General features: G+C 40.3%; 2 protein-coding genes across 2 annotated transcripts in view; both read right to left on the reverse strand.

Annotated features, from left to right (window-relative positions):
* Positions 1 to 2,804: 2,804 nt before the first annotated feature.
* Positions 2,805 to 4,068, reverse strand: nrarpa (NOTCH regulated ankyrin repeat protein a). Its single transcript, XM_063014144.1, has one exon. The coding sequence runs from the start codon at positions 3,923 to 3,925 to the stop codon at positions 3,587 to 3,589; it is 339 nt and encodes a 112-aa protein (XP_062870214.1). The 5' UTR covers positions 3,926 to 4,068; the 3' UTR covers positions 2,805 to 3,586.
* Positions 4,069 to 16,425: 12,357 nt separating this feature from the next.
* exd3 (exonuclease 3'-5' domain containing 3) overlaps positions 16,426 to 19,933 on the reverse strand; it is an 81,714-nt gene continuing 78,206 nt past the window's right edge. The window contains exons 19-20 of the mRNA XM_063013982.1: positions 19,466 to 19,532; positions 16,426 to 17,226 (exon numbers count right to left, since the gene is read on the reverse strand). Coding sequence (XP_062870052.1) covers positions 16,886 to 17,226; positions 19,466 to 19,532 — 408 coding nt within the window. The 3' untranslated portion in view covers positions 16,426 to 16,885. The remainder of the gene's footprint in view (positions 17,227 to 19,465; positions 19,533 to 19,933) is intronic.

Consider the following 19,933-nt stretch of genomic DNA (forward strand, 5'->3'; position numbering starts at 1 on the left):
AAGTATAATTCTATTGAATATTAAAAAAGCAAAGAACTGATTATTTAAAGTGACAAATTATGTAATTAAACTCTCATTAGACAGCCAATCATCATTTATAAGCCATATTTTTAAAGTATTGATAACCATGAAAATTTCTACAAAGTTTTTGCTGTAATTTAATACAATATTGATATTATTTAGCTAAATCACCTAGCAATAGTATCGGGCAACAATGTACTTTTTGTAAATAAAATGTACCTACTTTATGAAAAGCAGTAGCTAAATAAATAATAAAAGCAGGATGAGGGGATGTGAACAAAGTCTGTCTCACACTGACAGAAAATAACTGGAGAGAGAGTAAGAAGCGTCACAGTCATGCCTTTCAGAAGGTTTAATGATTTCTTTACTGGCTTGTACACAAACGTACAAAACATATTACAGCACTCGGTCATCTGAGCACACACATATCACAGTGTTACAAACGTTCAAAAGAAAAGAAAAAACATGCACATACGAACACACACACACACACACACAAAGATAAGCTACATCCACAACAGCACTCACATCACTCAAAAATGAAAATGTGTTCACTGGAGACACAAGACAAAATAGAACTTGGTCCACAACAATAACAAAAAACAAACAAAAAAATCACACACACACAAACACACAAAATCAGCTCATTCACTTACACCTAACGAGTTGATTTTACTCCTAATGTCATAAATGTTATGACAAAGCAGGAGCAAAGCAACCACACAACGTGCAACTTTTACGTTTTGTTACAATGATCTTACCATCAAATGTATTATTCCCCTTTGATAACATCGGGAGAGCACTTCGGAAAAGAAAGCGCCCCTGGGATTTCAGCGTTTATATACTGTATATATATTTATATATATATATACACACACACAAGTACACCCAAGCACAGAGATACAGGCCTCTTTGCAAACACACTGTTATGCAAAGTAACACACAACATAGACTATAACCTGGAGTTTTTTATACAATAATATTTTGCTATGTTCCTTTTTTCTATTTAGAAAAAAAATTACATGTTGACCCAAAGTCAACCGAACGACAGTCATCAGTGCAACATTTCAACGAGTAAAAAATATCAAGTTTAAGACATGCAATGCATATTTAATCTGTAGACCAATGGTCATTACTCCAGGTTTAAGAAGGATTCTTAGTCTAACCAGGGCTTATCCATGGGGCTAGACAAGCAAGAACCAGTTCAACAGTGGTACGCATGCAACACTTGCACGCCGTCCCCCTCATTCACACACACACACACACACACACACACACTCTCTCACGCTTACACACCCACACCGGAGACTTCATACGAATCATTGTAACTGATATTTGCCCTCTTTCACTGTTGGCTATTGTTTTAAGGAAGAACAAGAAACAAAAAAACTTACATAAAAAGCAGCATTGAAACAAACATTGGGGTGATATGACTCGCAAAGGCAGGTTTGCAAATTTCTGTCTCTGCAGTAAGTCATGCAAAAGTCCCATATGATAAATCTAGTGGTGCTCAGTAGTAACTCGATTGCAGCCTCAGCTCCTGCAGTTACCCGAGCAGGCACGAGGGGGCACGGAGGGCTCCATGGATTTTATGTGCAACAAAACTCCCTGCATTGATCATCATGCCATACTACAGTCCACTGTTTTTGTAACAGTTGACACAAAAATTAAAATGTGTTCGGCTGAGAGTACATCTCTACCATGCTTTAAAAATCATATAACCTTATAATAAAGAATATTCAGGCTTTTTCAAACCTGAACCCTATCGGCCGCATTTGGAGAGTATGCACAATTACCACGGACAATCATTTCAGCGTTTCCTAGTACTGAGGAAGCTCTGCATGGACAAAATAAAAAGAAATAATGATAGAAATTTCTCATATAAGTTTCTTAGTACCAGGAAACACTCTAAAATCCCTGTCAATGGTAATCCATGGTGCACATGCTGTAAATTAAAAGTGCACATCAATTCCTGAAGATTCAGGGTCCAGCAGCTTGGTGATTTGCTTCCTGATGTAACTCAGCAGTTAGGGATCAGGTTTAGTAGATGTGTTAAAAGATAAAAATCACCAAATGACTGAACTCTGTCCCTCCAGAAAGCGCTGTGCAGCCCTGATAAAAACAGCAATGAGAGTTGAAAATGCTGGATTAATCCTATAGTCCTTATTTTGGTTGTTGGATTTGTCCCGAGTGAAGACATTCTAAAATGGGAATGACAAGGAGGGAAAGACGAACGTATAAATGTCTAAATTCATAAATACAAAACAAAATAGCCTAAGCTGTATTTTTTAAGCCTACATGAGGCTACAAGTTGAAATGTTGGGAAAGAAGACCATGCAAGGCTGTGCGACGGATCAGTAGGCTAAAAAACGTGGCGAATACTTTGAAGTCGAGGTAGCTGATGCAGAGATCCATAAGAAACGATGGGGAAATTGCTTTAAATATGCAACAGGTAAGCTACGGCAGCAGTTCCCAGTTCCGCTCCGTATTCTTGTGCCTTGTCCGGCTCTAACACACCCAATTTAAGCTCATTCAGGGCATGTTAATGGGTTGATGAGTTGAGACAGGTGTGATAAAGCAAGAAAATATGCAGCGTAGGAGAAGAACTGAGAAAAGCTGGCTTATGGAATGAGGAATCTCCACACGGGACATTTATAGGCTACTATGAAATCCGAAGCAGCTTAGTTTCACCCTAACCACATTTATTTAGGCTATAAATTCAGTTCTTTTTACACAAAGAACTACAACATAATTTAAATGCATTATCATTAATGTACCTTCATAAATAAGAAACCCAGCCTGTATTCACAGTGATGACTAGGGTGTTAATAAACTCAAAAATACTGAGAAGTTGATAAACTGTGTTTCAAACTCGACTTTCCTGACGTTGATCCGAAGCAAAAGCAGCAGTTCTTTAGTAACACATTAACCATATACACTTATACTCACAGAGCTTGTGTGAAAGCCATCTGCTATAGGCGACTGCAGGGCAAAATGGACTGCTTTATGAAGAAATCCCAGTAAAGCTATCGTGTACAGTACTTACAGTACAAATACGGTATTGTCTGCTGTGATATATGCATTGAATATAGGTTAATGACTTCTGATTGATCGAAGAATATCATTAAAACAGTGTTAGCCCAAAATCAAGGATGGCCTTCATTCACCTTCCCTTTGAAATATTCCAGCATACCATACTCAAGTGCCATCTTTTTCCCCTCTAAATTCAGCAAAGATCACAGAAGTGAACCGGACAACAGGTCACCCAAGCATCCACTGAGGCCCGATGAGGGACATTTCACATCCAGCAAAGACTGCCCCCATTAGAGTTCATCCAAGCCAGCTTTCCATGCCCTGATCTGATCTGAACATCCAGGGCAAAAAGCTTTAGTACCAATGCACAACACGTATGCGTGAATGTCAGATGTGGATCAGAGATGGATGGATCACTCATCTTATGAGTTTTACCCTGAACCCCTTTCAACCCACCCCATTTGGTTTTAAAAGATTTGTGCCATGGTCTCTGAAATTTGGCCAAGCAGTGATTTTCTTTCCCCAAAGGTCATCACCGTGCTCCATTCGAGTACTTGGCCTTGGTGATGAGGTACAGCACAATGTCCTGGTGGCCACCGAATGCGGCAATGTGCAGCGCGCTCCAGCCTTCTCGGTTGGCCAGCCGGATGTCCGCTCCGAATTTGACCAGCAACTTGACCAGCTCCAGATTGCCATCGATGACGGATTGGTGGAGCGCAGTTTGACCCTCCGGTCCGAACGAGTTGACGTTAAATTCGCAGCTGCTCATGTTCTGCAGGAGCGAGTGGAGCTCCTTGGTGTTGCCCCGTCTCACAGCCTCCTGGAAGACATGCTGGGGAGCAGAGCAGGTTGACACATCCGCCTGGCTCATGGTGCAAAATGAGAGGAGACACCTCTAGTGCTTCTCAGTGGGCAAGTGAGGGGTACAGCTTGGTTAATGACTCGGGTGTTGGGCTGGAGAAGACCACAGATGCACAATATATCCTAATTAGATTGATGTGCAAATGGAACCAATGGCTCAATCCAAAAGTCGATGTAGAAGATCCCAACTCCAATATGTAATGGAGTTAAATGTCCTGTTTCTGGTTCAATAGCAGCACCAGTTTAAATGTATATGGCAGAAAATCTGAGGTTATTTCAGCAGCAGTTGAAGTTATTTCCAAAATAAAGTTGAACTCAGAAATATTGAGAAGTTGAAACAAGTCTTCAGTCCTCAGTCACTTTTTCCTCAGGATACGTGTGGAGCCGCTTTACCTTACAAACCTGAATACGACGAGAAATAAACAGTGTAATGACTAAAGAATCAAATTAATACTCATTACTAAACTTAATCTTCGAATAAAAGTATTAAAAAGTAAGTTTATCTTACCTGAATTCGACGTTTTTGGGACAAATCGACCGTTAAGACTTGTTGTGCTTCTCTGTGTGCGCGAGCGGTTCCCAGTCTCTCTGACTAACCACAAGCTGCGCGCGCCTGCTTTTAGACTCCCCTCCTCATTTGCATAAGAATCACTCTCCTTTAGAATAAAGTCTCGCCGGGTGGGCGGAGTCGAGACAATCTGATTGGCGGATACGGTTTGGGGTGGAGCTAACGATTGAAACCGAGGCGTGTGGGCGTGGCTTTATCAGGCTGGAAAAAGTTCCCACGGAAAAAGACGAGCGGCGGATGATGCGCCCATCTACCCACATCTACCAACTCTGGGTGCGCATTTAAAAATAAGGCATTTTCTCACTGTTATTTACATTACCATATTTAGGGGGGCTCATTCTTACTTCTTTAGTAGTTTAAAGTTTTAGAACAGAGCATAGCGTACATAATAAGAGTTAAATGTATGCAAGTCATATAAAAGATGGTGCTTTTTTTTCTTTTAACCTTAATATTTAAAGCATGAATTAAAAAAAAAGATAACAAAATTAAGCTGTCATTGCTGTTAATCTATACAAATCTAGATAATAGCCCTGTCGGGTCTGGTGCCACTCCAGACATTTCTCACTTCAGTATTGTCATACACATGCGTATGTATGTTTAGATATGGCTATATTGGCCCAACTCAATGTGCAACACTCGCCACTCTATCACTTCAGGATAAAGTCAGTCAGTCAGTCAGTCAGTCAGTCAGTCAGTCAGTCAGTCAGTCAGTCAGTCTGTCAGTCTGTCTGTCTGTCTGTCTGTCAGTCTGTCTGTCTGTCCCATCCATCCATCCATCCATCCATCCATCCATCCATCCATCCATCTATCTATCTATCTATCTATCTATCTATCTATCTATCTATCTATCTATCTATCTATCTATCTATCTATCTATCTATCTATCTATCTATCTATCTATCTATCTATCTATCTATCTATCTATCTATCTAATCTATCGCTGTTAATCTATACAAATCTAGATAATAGCCCTGTCGGGTCTGGTGCCACTCTGAACCATATATAGGGTGCATTTAAGGCTGGAATACACAAGACATTTCTCACTTCAGTATTGTCATACACATGCGTATGTATGTTGATGTATATATAATTATGGCTATATTGGCCCAATTCAATGTGCAACACTCGCCACTCTATCACTTTACTATTTAATATTTAATCTACACGTATTTGTACCATACACTGTAGACTTGGAACTGCACCTCCCTGCACTTTTACTTTCATTCATTAATTTTTCACTCAAATCCTTCCTCATCATTAATAACTGCACTGTAGTTATGCAATATATGTACAACTCAGATTACTTTCAATCTTGATTGTTATGTGTCTACTGTTTTTTCGAATTTATATTGTTGATTTTTTATAGTGTGTCATTGATGTATAATGCTGCTATAATGCTAATGATACTTTAATTTCCTTCGGGATTAATAAAGTATGTATGTATGCATGTATGTCTATCTGTCTGTCTATCTATCTAACACAGAGAGACTTCAAGCACCCAGTCCACCTTCTACATGTTTTATGAAGGTCGAAGAAAACCAGAATCCCTGGAGGAAACCCACTCTGACAAGGGCATTACAGGTGAAACTCCTCACAGTGACTAGTGCAAAAATCCACTCTAACAGTTGTGCAACCGTGACGCCATTTTTTCAAAGTAATAATTAAATAATCGGGTTTAGCAATGATATTGTTGACAGCAGTTATGCATTAAATGTTCTTTGTTCCCTGTAGATGTGTCAGCTTGAAATCTGACCTGGGGTGTCCAAACGAGGCTTAATGTGCTGCGTCTTTGGGACGGTCCATGATCGTAAATTAGTGCGTAAATAAAGCTGCAACGTAATATTAGGAGCATGGCTTTATTTTTGTATATGTTCATGAGTTTGATATTTAGCTGAAGCCTTAAATGACCTTATAGAGCAGACCCATAGACACATGCGTGTAGATACGATTTTTTAAAATATTTTATCATTAAATAAAAAGCATTTCGGGACATGTATAATATACAGTAGATGTAAACTAATAATGTAATCATCATGTGATTCAGGAAAACGCCAAAAAGTTATGTGTAAAAAGTTTATGAAAGCTGATAGGCTGGATTTTATTTCAATAATTAGGTTGGTGCATTAATTAGTTTAAACTACTTAATTTGAATAAATTGGTTTATTTTCCTACTGTAGAAAACATGCACTGATGCAAATTCACATGTCTTTTTGCGAAGTCATTGCAACTAACTGACCCCCTTAAATTCTTTTATGGTCACTGATGGTCCAAAATATAGATCTACACCAGTCTGACTGGCCTATACAGACTTATTTAAGTCAAGTTGTTTACAATCACAGGCGCTGCAGCCTGAACAACAAAAGCGCGCACCCGACTTCCTGTGCGCGTCAACGCCGAGGTGCGCTCAGAAACACGCGCTACCGTGGGAACCACCACACACACACACACAGGTATGTATTCTCTCTCTCTCTCTCTCTCTCTCTCTCACACACACACACACACACACAGGTATGTATTCTCTCATATTTCCCTCTCTCTCTCTCTCTCGCTCTCTCACACACACACACACAGAGGTATGTATTCTCTCATTTCCCTCTCTCTCTCTCTCTCTCTCTCTCTCTCACACACACAGAGGTATGTATTCTCTCATATTTCTCTCTCTCTCTCTCTCTCTCTCTCTCTCACACACACACACAGGTATGTATTTTCTTTCTAGATTTCCCTCACACACACACTCACACACACACACACACACACACACACACACACACACACACACACACACACACACACACACACACACACACACACACACACACTTATACACGCAGGCATGCAATCTCTGTTTCTTGCTCACACGCGCGCGATTATGCATCACCTCTCTTACACGCACCTATACATGCAGGCATGCATCCATTCCCTCACACACACACACACACACACACACACACACACACAGTGTGTGCATGCATGTGTGTGGCTTTCCACGTCTAATTGCGAGTGAGACGCACACACCGTTTGCTCTGTGCGCAGTGTGTGTGAGGTGCGCGGTTACCGGTAGTGAATAACACACACCCGGATCGGCTTTCCCACAGTAAAACCAGCCTCTCAGCTTCCGGCCTCATCGCCTAGTTCAGGCAGTAAAAGTTCAAACTGCAGCTACAGCTCCATACTGTCCGCCTTTTGGTCCCTGAGTTAAACTGCAACCAAATACATAAAGAACAGCAAGCAGACATAACAACCCCCAGAGCTGCACACGTTTGTGCACACAGATAACATGACTACAAAGGTAAAACAAATGTAGGGCCCATTAAAACACTTTAAAGAATGATTAATACTTAAAATATACTTAAATCCACAAATGATTTCACTTTAAATAATGTCTTCTAAATGTTGTAGATATAAACAATAATAAATACATCTTTTGTATTATAGCAATACACATCTCAGTTATATGCATTACATAATAAGTAATATGCAGCTGTATAATATATTTTTATTTGTTTAATTTTTAAGCTTTTCAAAACCAGTGAAGCTGCAGCACAAACAAATTTACATTTACATTTTTGGCATTTAGCAGACACTTTTATCCAAAGCGACTTACAGTACTATGACAGTATACAGTCTGAGCAATTGAGGGTTAAGGGCCTTGCTCAAGGGCCCAACAGCAGCAACCTGGCAGTGGTGGGGCTTGAACCAGTAACCTTTCGATTACTAGTCCGTTACCTTAACCACTAGACCACAACTGCCCTATTGTAGCTATTCTGCGTGGTGTTTGCATGTTCTCCCTCTGTCTGCGTGGGTTTCCTCTGGGAGTTCCGGTTTTCTCCCACAGTACAAAGACGTGCAAGTGAGGTGAATTAGGGATACAAAATTGTCTATGATTGTGTTTGATATTAAAGACCTGAAGTGATGAATCTTGTGTAACCAGTAACTACCTGTCCTGTCATGAATGTAACCAAAGTGTAAAACATGACGTTAAAATCCTAATAAACAAATAAATAAATTTGAAAAATTGAAACACATTAGGTAAATGAGCACCAGGATGCTAAGGGCTCCAAGTGCTACTGACAAATACCATTTAAAACCAGTTAACAGAACAATCAGCATAAATCTGTAACTGATAATATTTTGACTGCAGCAACAACATTCATATATAACATTGAACTGTAAAGTCAAAACTACAGCTAGAAACTGTAGCGTTGGTGGTGTTCATGTGCACCCACCTCGTAAGGTGGCATATGTCTTGGGCATGATGGGATTTGTTATACTATGATGACGTTTGATGCCTGCATCCCAAAACTCCTGCCAAATCTGACAGCTCTGTAGAAGAATTATTACTAGAGGCTTAACAGAGATGTCTTTCACAACTTCTTACTCATTTCATGGCTGCAGTACAACTCACAAATCTGAAAATGTGACTTAAAACTAAGATTTTGACAGTGATTTTAAGCTTATTTTATTCAAATGTCCATTTAATTAGACAGACTCTTGCATCAAACAGTGAATTCCACTGTATGCACAATGTTGCATGAATGTCTGCACAGTGTTACATTTTCAGGATTGGCGCTCGGGGTGTTGGGGCCAAAAGTGAGCACATCTTTTCATGGGGCCGAAAAGCCACTAAAATCTGGGATGTAAATACAACTACTATATAATCAACTAAACCATAACAAAATCAGTTCTTTGTGACCACCGTAATCACAGCGTTACAGATCATTACAAATTAAGAACTTAGATAACTAAATAAACAGAAAAATGACTCCCATTTATAATGGCATGTTCCCTAAGGACAGTATGTTGAAGATTGCCATTTCCTTTAAAAGCATATAACCCCTCCATTGTTTATCAGTTTAACCAAAGAGGCCTGGTGTGGTTCCATATTACATGCCGTAATGCTGTTGTGCTGTTACAAGCACATATTTAAATTAGGCTAAATAAAGAGTATACTCATTATGAATATATTCAGCTTTCTCAGTGTTAGAGAAGTAAACCAGTAAAACAAAAGTGGAACAAATGTGAAGGAGCTGTTCATCATGTGCCAAACAAAAGTGCTGACAACATCTGTCTGTTAATCTGTGTCTCTGTAGTGACATTTAAAAAAATGTTTGCACAGAAAAGCAGGGAGGGAACACTCGCTCCTCCACTGTCCCAAAAAAGATCATCCTATTGCACCTTTTGTCCAGGCCTGGAAACAAAAGCCCAAACACAAATGGCTCCCTACTGGACATACAGTGCACTTTTGGGGTGGAACATATTACTTTAGGGCCTGTGTAGCCTATACAGTTGTAGTCGAAAGTGTACATGCACTTGTAAGAGATAAATGTATCATGGCAGTCATTACTTTTCATGGCAACTGTCCTTTATGTGACAAAAAACCTGTAAAAATGTAAGTTTTAATACGAATTATTGTATTACAGGCTTTTTTAAAAGACTGCTGGGCTAAAATGCACCTTTATTAATGCAATATTTATTGTTTTCAATTACTTTAAATATTATTTGATGGTGGAAAAGTTTAAAAACACTGAGATATTCACTTAACCTACTATATCACGTCAATGATGAGGATGGCACAGTGGGTAGTGCTGTCACCATTTTTTTATTTATCCAAATTAAAAAAGACTTTTCATACAATTTGCACATGGTTTTATTAAAACAGATGTTACCAGTGGTTCGAGACAGGTCTGTCACCCAAGACAGTGAGCTTTTAAACTACTGGTCCAGCACTGACTTGACTTCTTGTTGGATCACATGAAAGCTGCAGGAACAGCAGTTACACAGAGAACTATAAGAATCACCTTCTGTCCATTCCACACAAGCTTAAACAGATGTAAAGCTTAAACAATGTACTTGACAGTTCCCTCAAGCATGATTTCCCAAAATCAAAAGGACAAAGGTGAGTTATTAAAAATTCATCCCAAGCCAAAGCTAAACTTCATCACACAGCTGCTGTAGCCGTTACTCTGTAATGGAAACTGTACTCCAGTAACTTTATCTAAGCTTCCAAGTCCAAGTTAGCATATGTTATTTTACTAACACTACCAGCTTCAATAAGAAAACACATCACTGCAGAACTGTCTAACTGAATCTGCTGAACCAGATCTGTTTAAACCCCAATAAAATACACACCCATCACACAAACCACCCATGAAAGGATGTGGTTTATTTTATTCACACTTTCTGTGCTAAGTTGAGCAGCGCTACAATCACAGTTAAAGTGTGGGAACAGAGATCATTTAACTTAAAACTAAAATATATATAGACCAAGAGCGACATTAGCTAAACTACATTCAGCTCACTTATTTGAGATTTGAGCCAAAAATATGTGGACACCCAAACATCACATCTATACTGTAAGTGCTTGCCAAAAATCTCATTGAAAACCATGGGCATTATAATGAAGCTGTTCCCATTCTGTAGTGCTATAACAACCCTCACACTGCTGGAAGGATTTTGAAACACAAGATCATTAGTAAGCTCAGGCAGTAACGATAAGTGAGGCTCTCAATAAATCCCAAACGTGTTCGATAGGTATGAGGTCAGAGCTTAGTACAGGCAAGCTAAGTTCCCCAGCATCAAATTCACCAAGGAGTTTCTTGTTTTTTCTTTTTTTTTTTTTTTTAATTTATGCATTTTCTCCCATTTTCTCCTCTTTAGCGTAGTCAATTTGTCTTCCGCTGCTGGGGGATCCCTGATTGCAGTCTAGGTGGGTTGCAGCCCTTAACAGAACCCTGTTTCACCCATGCACTCTGCACAGGCGCCTCTATCTGCTAATCATGGTCCTTACACAGCGTTTGAAGACCCCACCTACATAGTCCGGTCATTCGGCCTTAGCAGAAACGTGTCTGCTGCAGGCACTGCCAATTATGCCCGCCAGCCGACCGGTGGCAACGCCGAGTATCGAACCGAGGAGTTCAGAATCTCGGCGCTGGTGTGCTAGCGGAATATCCCACTCGAAGTTTCTTTGTTCTGTCTGAGCACGAGAGCATTATGCTAAACTAAAATAAAGCATTCCCCAAACTGTTTTGCAATATTTAGGGCACACTGTCTTTTTAGCATGTTATTGTATCCATATACAATAACATGGCTGCAAATTGAATTTGGGCAGGTAGCTTTCTGTGGCATCTGTAAACTGTCACTGTTTTAAAAAGTGTGTTAGCACTGGGCAAGAGTCCAGCAGTGGAGTGCTTTATGTTTTGTCAACAGATGTGTGGCACTGTGCTCGGTGACTAGGTTTGAATAAGGATGGTCAAAAAACCCCACAACAAACAGTTCTTAACCTTAACTTGCTCCAAAGACAGTTTGGAACTTAGCAGTGAGTATGACAAACACTCTGTGTGGTCAGAAATTTGATAAACTACGGGGAGAGTCATGAAGTTCTGCAATACGGCCCATTCTACATCCAATGTTTGCCTATGGAGACGGCATGGCAGTATGTTTTTTATGCACCTGTTAGCAGTGGGTGTGGAGGAAATAGCTGAATCAATAGTAACAAAGGGTGTTCACATACTTTTGGCACTGAAGTGTAACATTTGCGAGAAAGACAGTCTATAAACAGCGAGCAGAAGTTGCTGGTGGCCCGGATTATTCCGTGTGTACATACACTCTTTCTTTTTAGTGCCTCAGACCGAGCACTGAGAATGAAAGGTCTGTGTATGTGTGAGCCTCACAGACAGACTCTCTAAAGTTACTGACCGGGGATTGGAGGAAATTTTGAGGACCTCTGTGACATCAGAGAACAAGGGCGGAACCTGGGAGCCCGATTCAGGCCCCACAGGCACCACGTGTTGCAGGAGCGTGGGAAAGAGGCGAGCTTTTCTTCCCAGTAAAGAAAGAGTGAGGATCAGATGACAGCGCTGCAGAAAAGGCTCGGCTGATCTGGTGCAGGAGCTGAACGTAGCTACCGCTCTGCAGGAAAAAAAAATGCAGCAGATTATTTCCAGCTAATGCAAACATGCTCGCTCTGATAAAGTTACACTTACAGTCTCTGATATTTATATTCAGATCTAAGGGAGGGACGTTTGTAGGTCACCCTGCTGGGACTCTCTGAAGGGTTGCACTTCCACTCTTTCACTCTTTATTTCACACACTCGCTTCTGCACAGAAAACAAATCAGTGTAGAAGAATCTGTGAAGCTCATCCTGTTTCAAAGCTTGCAGAAAAACCCTGGCAGAAGTCGCAAGCAAAACAAACACCTCCCTGTGTCATTTCAGCAGGTCTTCACATGGTCTTCAAGCCTTTTTAAGAAAAAAAATAAAGATACATTTCTTTTAAAATATATAACACAAAAAATCTAATTATGAATCAACTGCTAAATATATTTCATGTGGTCAAGACTGCAATGATTAGTTTAAACAATGTCAAAAATGGTTTAAAAAAATGATGCCATGGAAGATCTGCAGTTTAGGTACAGGGCTATTAATACAAATGTTGTCATTATTGGGCCCTTCAGCAAGGCCCTCAACCCTTAAATTGTAAGTGCTTTGGATAAAAGCATCCACTAAATGCAAAAAATGTAAATCTTTATTCATCATTAATAAAACATTGTTCTGAACTCTGGGCACGAGGCAGGAACATCCTGGACAGGGCGGCAATCCATGTCAGGGCTTCAACTGCTAGATATAGCCAATCTTGGTTGTGTTGAGTAAACACTCGCCCGGACGATAGCACAGCTGAGATTCAAACCCAGGATCCCCAGATCTGAGCAGTATTGGGTTAGTATAGACATGGCATGAATACTTAAATATGCAAATATCCAAAGTCTTCTTAGTATACAGCTAAACCAGCATTATAATTTAGTATATCTAATTAAAATAAATAAGAAATAAAGAAATTTTGGACAGTTTTGGTCTCTTGTTTAAGCACATAATAAAACTTTGATTTTTTTTCTATTGCTATCAAACATAAGTGGCGTCCGAAATCACATACTTAAACATTACGTACTAAATTGGAGGAAGTGTGCGCTGCTCAGCTGGTAAAGCAGTATGCTCTTTCAGTACGTAAATGTGCAGTATGCACACAACCTCGTACATACTACGTCCACCATTGTACCAACTACAGCTATAGTTTTAGAAAGTACTTACTTTAAATTGCTGTTCTTTAGAGCTTAAGAGTGAATTATTGGAGGATTGCATGTTTGATCCCTGATAAGGCCAATTTATTCTTTGTTCAGGAGTCTAAGAGAGCTCAGCTGGTGCTGCACTGCAAGTAGGAGGCATTTTTTTGTTCTAGCAAATTAACCCTAGTGAGTCTTTGAGCTCATGTGTAAAGATAAGAGAAAAGAGAAAGCGACTGATGGGCTTCCAGAAGGGTAACTGTTGGGAGTTTCAGCCAGCAGGTGGGAACTGGCAACGACAAAATTGTAGTAAAATGGTGTTGATTTTTTAAAATATTATTATTAATAATAGTAAAGTTTTTTAATACTATTATTACTGTCATGAACCACTTTGCTTTGTACTTTTACTGATCTGTCATTTATCGGGATGTTAGTATTCTTTATTTTACATTTCCCACAATGCCATTTATTACATCAAAGTTACATTCTGATAAATTTATTATGAGGAAAAAATGTTGCCAGCTGGACGCGCTCCTTAATTAAGCTCAACTCTTCCATATACACTCCATGGCCAAATGTATGTGAGCATCTACACCTACACGTGTAGGTGTGTGTGGGACTTTGTGCCCATTTATTGTAAATAGTATTTTAAAAGGCACAAACTGGACAAAAATATCTGACTCGCAATCAGTTCCAATTTATACTAAATGTGTTCAGATAGGTTGAAATCAGCGCTTTGTGCAGAACACTGAAGTTTCTCCTGACCAAACTCATCAAACAATGTTTTGGACTTCGCTTTGAGCACAGGTACAGAATCATGCTGCAACAGGACCTCATGAAAAGGACCTCTTATTCACCTGTTAGGATGATTAGGATGAGAGTGTCCACATGCTTTTGGCCTGCACGTCTGCATTTCTCTGCTGGTTTTCTAGCTATTGTTACCATGCACACTGCAGAAAATGAGGAATGAAAGAAAAATAAAAATGTCTTTTGTTTCCGGGAGCTAAAAGTGAAACCTGATGTATTGAAACGTTACTGTTCAGTTTTTACAAGAACAAACAACATCAGTACCATCAAACCACAGATAAACACAAGGAATTAAAAGTACATCACAAATTCCTCAGTATAAACAGATTGTTTAGGTGTGTTCAGGTGCATGTAGGCAAGTTATTAGATAAAGCAAAGCACCTGCTACAGTAGCACCTGTTTACCACATTGTGTTTTTGTTGCCCTGCAAACCAAACTCAAGCCCGGTTCACACGGCTCGGTTTGTACGAGATGTTCATCTTACCACATTCTGTTTCATTTCAGTATTGCAAACGTTGCTCAACTTCAACAGCACGATCAGTTTGTTTCCACAGTACAGAACCAGTACAGTACAGCGTGTCTTACATGTATAAAGCATTTTTAATTGATGTTACAGGTATTTCAACAGTGTCAAAAACATGGCACATGAAATTATAAATGATAGCATAGAACAGTTTAATAAAACAGAGAGGCGTTGATGATGGCACAACCACACCCAGTCCATTATGCAGGCGCTGGTGTGGTTACAAATTAAACCTCGAAAACATCACCAAGAATTCATGAAAACAACCCCAGGTTACACCTGATGTTGTAATGCTAGATTTTCTCAGTATATGATATGATTCTATTCTATGCTACAACACAGGCCTTCATACAAATCTGAGCCTTCCACAAGATTTTGGAGTGTGTCTATGGAAATGTGTGTCTATGGAAATGTGTGTGGAAATTGTGAGGTCAGGCACTTACAGCTCTAAAAAATGGACCCCTCAAATTTTTTACTTAAAGCAGCTCTGCATGTATGGCAGCCATTCCATTCCAGCGCCAGATGAATTTAAACACCAGCACACCTTATTCTTCTAGGGTACTGAATAAATCTCACCTAATTTTAGCAAGCAAACAAAACAAGCAAAAACTAGCAGTGCTATAGAAGAACAGGACACGCGAGACAGATGGCTTCAACTTCCCTTAACACATCCAGTGAATAGTAACAGGAATTATTTGAAAGTTGTGGGATGAAATGAAAACATTAGGAACAACAGTTACTCAATAAAGATAAACCATAAAACTGCACTGCCATCGTTCCTCTTCCTACAGTCCATTCAAAACACCCCTGAAACACAAAGATGCATATCGGCATGTTTGAATAAAGAAGAATTGCCCACACCTACCCAAGAACATCATATTAATATGAAAGTATGTAGGGATTATATGATTATATGAGGATTATATGGGGCAGTTAAGGTACTGGACTGGTAATCAGACGGTTGCTAGTTCAAGCCCCATCACTACCAGGCTGCCACTGTTGGGTCATTGAGCAAGGCTCTTAAACCTCGATTGCTTAGACTGTATACTGTGTATTTTTTATGCATTTTCTCCTATTTTCTCCCAATTTAGTGTAGTCAATTTGTCTTCCACTGCTGGGAATCCCCGATTTTTTGCAGTCGAGGTGGGTATATAGCTGCTCACGCCTCCTCCGACCCCACGGCGCAGCCCTTAACGGAACCCTTTTCCCACCCATGCTACTTCTGCACAGGCACCTTTATCCACCAATCAGGATCCTTACACAGCGTTTGAAGACCCTGTCCACATAGTCCGGTCATCCCTCCCTGCAGGCATTGCCAATTATGCCCGCTAGATGGTGCCCAGCCGACTGATGGCAATGCCGAGTTTTGAACAGAGGACTTCAGAATCTCTGCGCTGATGTGCTAGCGGAATATCCCGCTGCGCCACCTGGGCGCTGTGCACCAAACAACCTAGCCATCAGCCTGGTTGCTTGCTGACTTGTCAGTGCACTCTCAGTACTGGTTCCAAGCTTGGATATAATAATGAGGGTTGTGTAAGAACTGTGCCAAACCAGGTATGGAGACCAGAATAAAAATGTATTATATATCAAGAAATAGGAAAAAACCCATTAAAACATTCTTAGTTACTGGTCTAAGCATTTATCAATCAAACTAGTGAACAAACTGAACATAAAATAACCTCCTAACAGGTCAGTTAAATCATTTTTGTACTACAAACTAGAGGACCAAGAGTAGCACCTGGCAGTCCTGACAACACTTCTGTAATCTAAACTGAGAACCTACTGGTCTCAAAATCTGAACCTCCAAGCGATCAAGTGTCTAGAAACTAAAGATTCCTGAAGTTCTTGGACTTGGTGCACAATCCGGAAGGGAACAAGCCACCAAAATGTCAAACAGTCAGTTTAAACTCGAACTGCTGTAGGATGTGGTGTGTGTGTGTGTGTGTGTGTGTGTGTTTGTATAAGTGTGTGGTTCCAGATTGTAACTCAAGCTTCATTGCAGTCTCCATCACTCATCTCACTGCTGACTGGCCGAGGCCTCGTCCGAAATGTACAGCACATCCTGGAACTGCGACAGCGCCCGATCGAAGTGGGTTCCCTCCCAGAACACCTTCCCACAGCGGGTACAGATGAAGTACTCTGGGATCCGAGGGAGCAGACCGGGTGGAACAGTCTCCAACTGCACCTCGGCACCTCCGCTAAACCTGAACGTGTGAGGGTCGAGGGAGGAATGGGGGGCCCAGCGGCAGTGAGGGCTGAACACAGGGCCGTCAGGAGGCCTCGACCTGTTGTAGTCCAGTTGACCATCGGACGGTTGGGACCAGTCAGCCTGTTTTGGGACGGTGTCCTGAATCAGGCCTGTTGTAGGAGAAGAAGAAAGAAATGAAACAAGAGAAATGTGGAACCAAAACCTGAAGTCATTCATATTCTAACATTAATTTCATTAATCTGGGATGTAGCTGATTACTCGAGGCTCGTCACTGCATGTTTGGTTCTATCATTTTTGCACTGAAGCTAAACTGCTAATGTTGCTAATTCATGTCTGTTCTACCCTCAAATATAAAGCCACACAGGGCTTTTAAAGGTCTCACAGACTACACTATGGGTGTGTTCGAAAACCTAGTGAGCTGTCTACCTAGGCAGCATTTTACATCATCCTGTGCGCGCTCCTGAGAAGGAGGCTGTTCGAAATCCTAGATGCCTTAAAATCCTCACTACTAAGGCATCTTAAAATTTCAACTGTATTTTGACTCAAGAACGAGGGAGCGTCCGATGCTTCCTCAGCGGCGAAGGCAATCCCAGCATTCCATGCGGCATGACTTTTCTCACAAAAAAAGAACAAATATGGTGGACGATGCAGGGCAAGAACGGAGTTATTTTTTTAACGTCAATAAATTACCATTTATTTGTATAAAGGTGTACAATTGTGTATTTATTTGCAAATTCGGGCTTGTCAATGACAATATAACCATTTTCGGTACACAGAGGGAGATGTTATTTGACGTTGTGCCACCTCATCCCATTGGTTTGAATGGCATGATGCTAACCATGTTAGCTTAGTAAGCGAAAACCGATGTAATCGCTGTCTAAGTAGTGTGTTCGAATAACCTGACTTATAAGTCAATGACTTATAAGAATCCTCTCTACTTAGGAAGCTGCCTATGTAGACAGTAAGACAGCGAGGCAGCTCACTAGGTTTTCGATATCATACTAATAAAATATTACTGAATAGCAACTTTATAGCAGACTGGTGCAATGTTAAAAAGGCAAAAATAAGAAAGCAAGGTCAGCATCATGGGGTGTAATTTTCAAACAAATTGTAATAAAGTTCTTTTTAAACTTGAGAAACTTTATTCATATAAAAATGAGTAAAATAAAAGAAATATAAACCCTAAATTTGTTTGGGGTCTTTGGGTTGATCTGAACTTTTGTAAATAATAAACAATTCAGAATTTGAAAATTCATACATAACACTAAAATATGTGTCCTTTTTAACTGTTGGTGTAAAAAGTAAGAAAGTAATGAATAAATAATGTTCCTGAACACTCAGCGGTGCTGTCGGCCGACCTGGCATTTACACAGACGACTGGCTATGGTCAGGGCAGCAGTGGGTCACTTTCTCACACCTAGAAGAAATATAATCAATAGTCAATCCACCCTTTTCACGTTTTTGGAAGATGGGAGGATTTATGGACGATTTATCACAAGTCTATTAGTCTGCTTGCTGTTCTTTTTGTAATAAGAAGGCCTTGCCCCTCTGTGGGAAGCCTAACTTGTAGTAGCTGGTAAAGTACCAACAGTCCGTTACTGGTTTGCAGTTTTGTGGTGGAAAAACTCTGTAGACCAGAAAACTTTAAGTTACCTGGATAACAGAATAGGTACATTTTACCATTTTTATTTGTAAAAATAACAACACAGTAGTTTAATGTTGTGAGCAAGAACTAAGATTTTGGCTTGTTAGGTAAGACAGGTGACTCTTTTGGTTGCAGGGGTCACCGCAGGGGTCACCGCAGGGGATCATTCTGGTCCACATACCTAATTTGGCGCAGATATACGCGGGATGCCCTTCCTGACACAACCCTCTTTATTTTAATCTGGGCTTGGGACCAGCACTAAAAGCGCATTAACAATTGCACCTTCCAACAGCTAGGCTGTTCAGGTGCTACCCCATCCTCCAAATACCCTCCTTAGACATAGCCAATGGTTTGTGTAGAGACAGCACCACTGAGATTAAACACAAGATCTCAGCAGTAGTGGGCAAGTGCATTTGAGCGAATATTAACATGAGAGGTTTAGAGAAAAGACAGACATTACTTGCAATTTACATCAAACTGTGAAGTTGTTCATCACACTTTTAATGTAATGAGTCAAGGTGCCCGAGTTGAAGTCAAAGCTTTGTTGTAATGTTATTCATTCAAAAGATGTTGCTACACATAAAAGCTTTAACTTTAAACACAGTCAGAAAACGTTCACAATGGAAAATTGCTAGAAGATGAAACCACAATTACAGCAATTTGAGCTTATTTACCAAATTAACAGTCATCTGCTAATTAAAGCAACTAATGTGTTGTTAGCACAGAACCATCAATTTACACACCTCGCTTGTTCATCATCCGTGTCATGTCTTCTCTGTTCACCTTCAGGTACTCGTCATTATTGCAGGCCTAAAAAACAGTTTATTTAATAAATAAATACATATACAATGGTTATGAGCTCACATTTATGACACACATTCAAATAACATCCGAAAACATTATTATAATTTCTCAAACTGACAGGGGTGAGACTGATGGGACAGAAATATCGGTAGACTTATCTGTGAAGTGGAGACAGATCACACATTTGACATGGTGTTATAAATCCCACACACACACACACCGCTGGGGTGTGAGGGCAGGTCATGCCTCAGTGATGTTCACACCCCTGTGTGGCTTTTGTCTCGTCTTTTTCACAACAACAGGCTCCTGTGTGTGAGCCCCCCCTCCAACATAGCAGCACTTCAAACAACACAGCACAGCTAAAAGCCCTGTCACTGCGCCCAAACTCACCCTGACGATCAACATTT

Source organism: Trichomycterus rosablanca, chromosome 18 (assembly GCF_030014385.1).
Source record: "Trichomycterus rosablanca isolate fTriRos1 chromosome 18, fTriRos1.hap1, whole genome shotgun sequence".
In the NCBI taxonomy this organism is placed as follows: Eukaryota; Metazoa; Chordata; class Actinopteri; order Siluriformes; family Trichomycteridae; genus Trichomycterus; species Trichomycterus rosablanca.

Coding starts and splice junctions, on each gene's coding strand:
- nrarpa (XM_063014144.1), bottom strand. CDS start 3,925: ATGAGCCAGGCGGATGTGTCAACCTGCTCTGCTCCCCAGCATGTCTTC.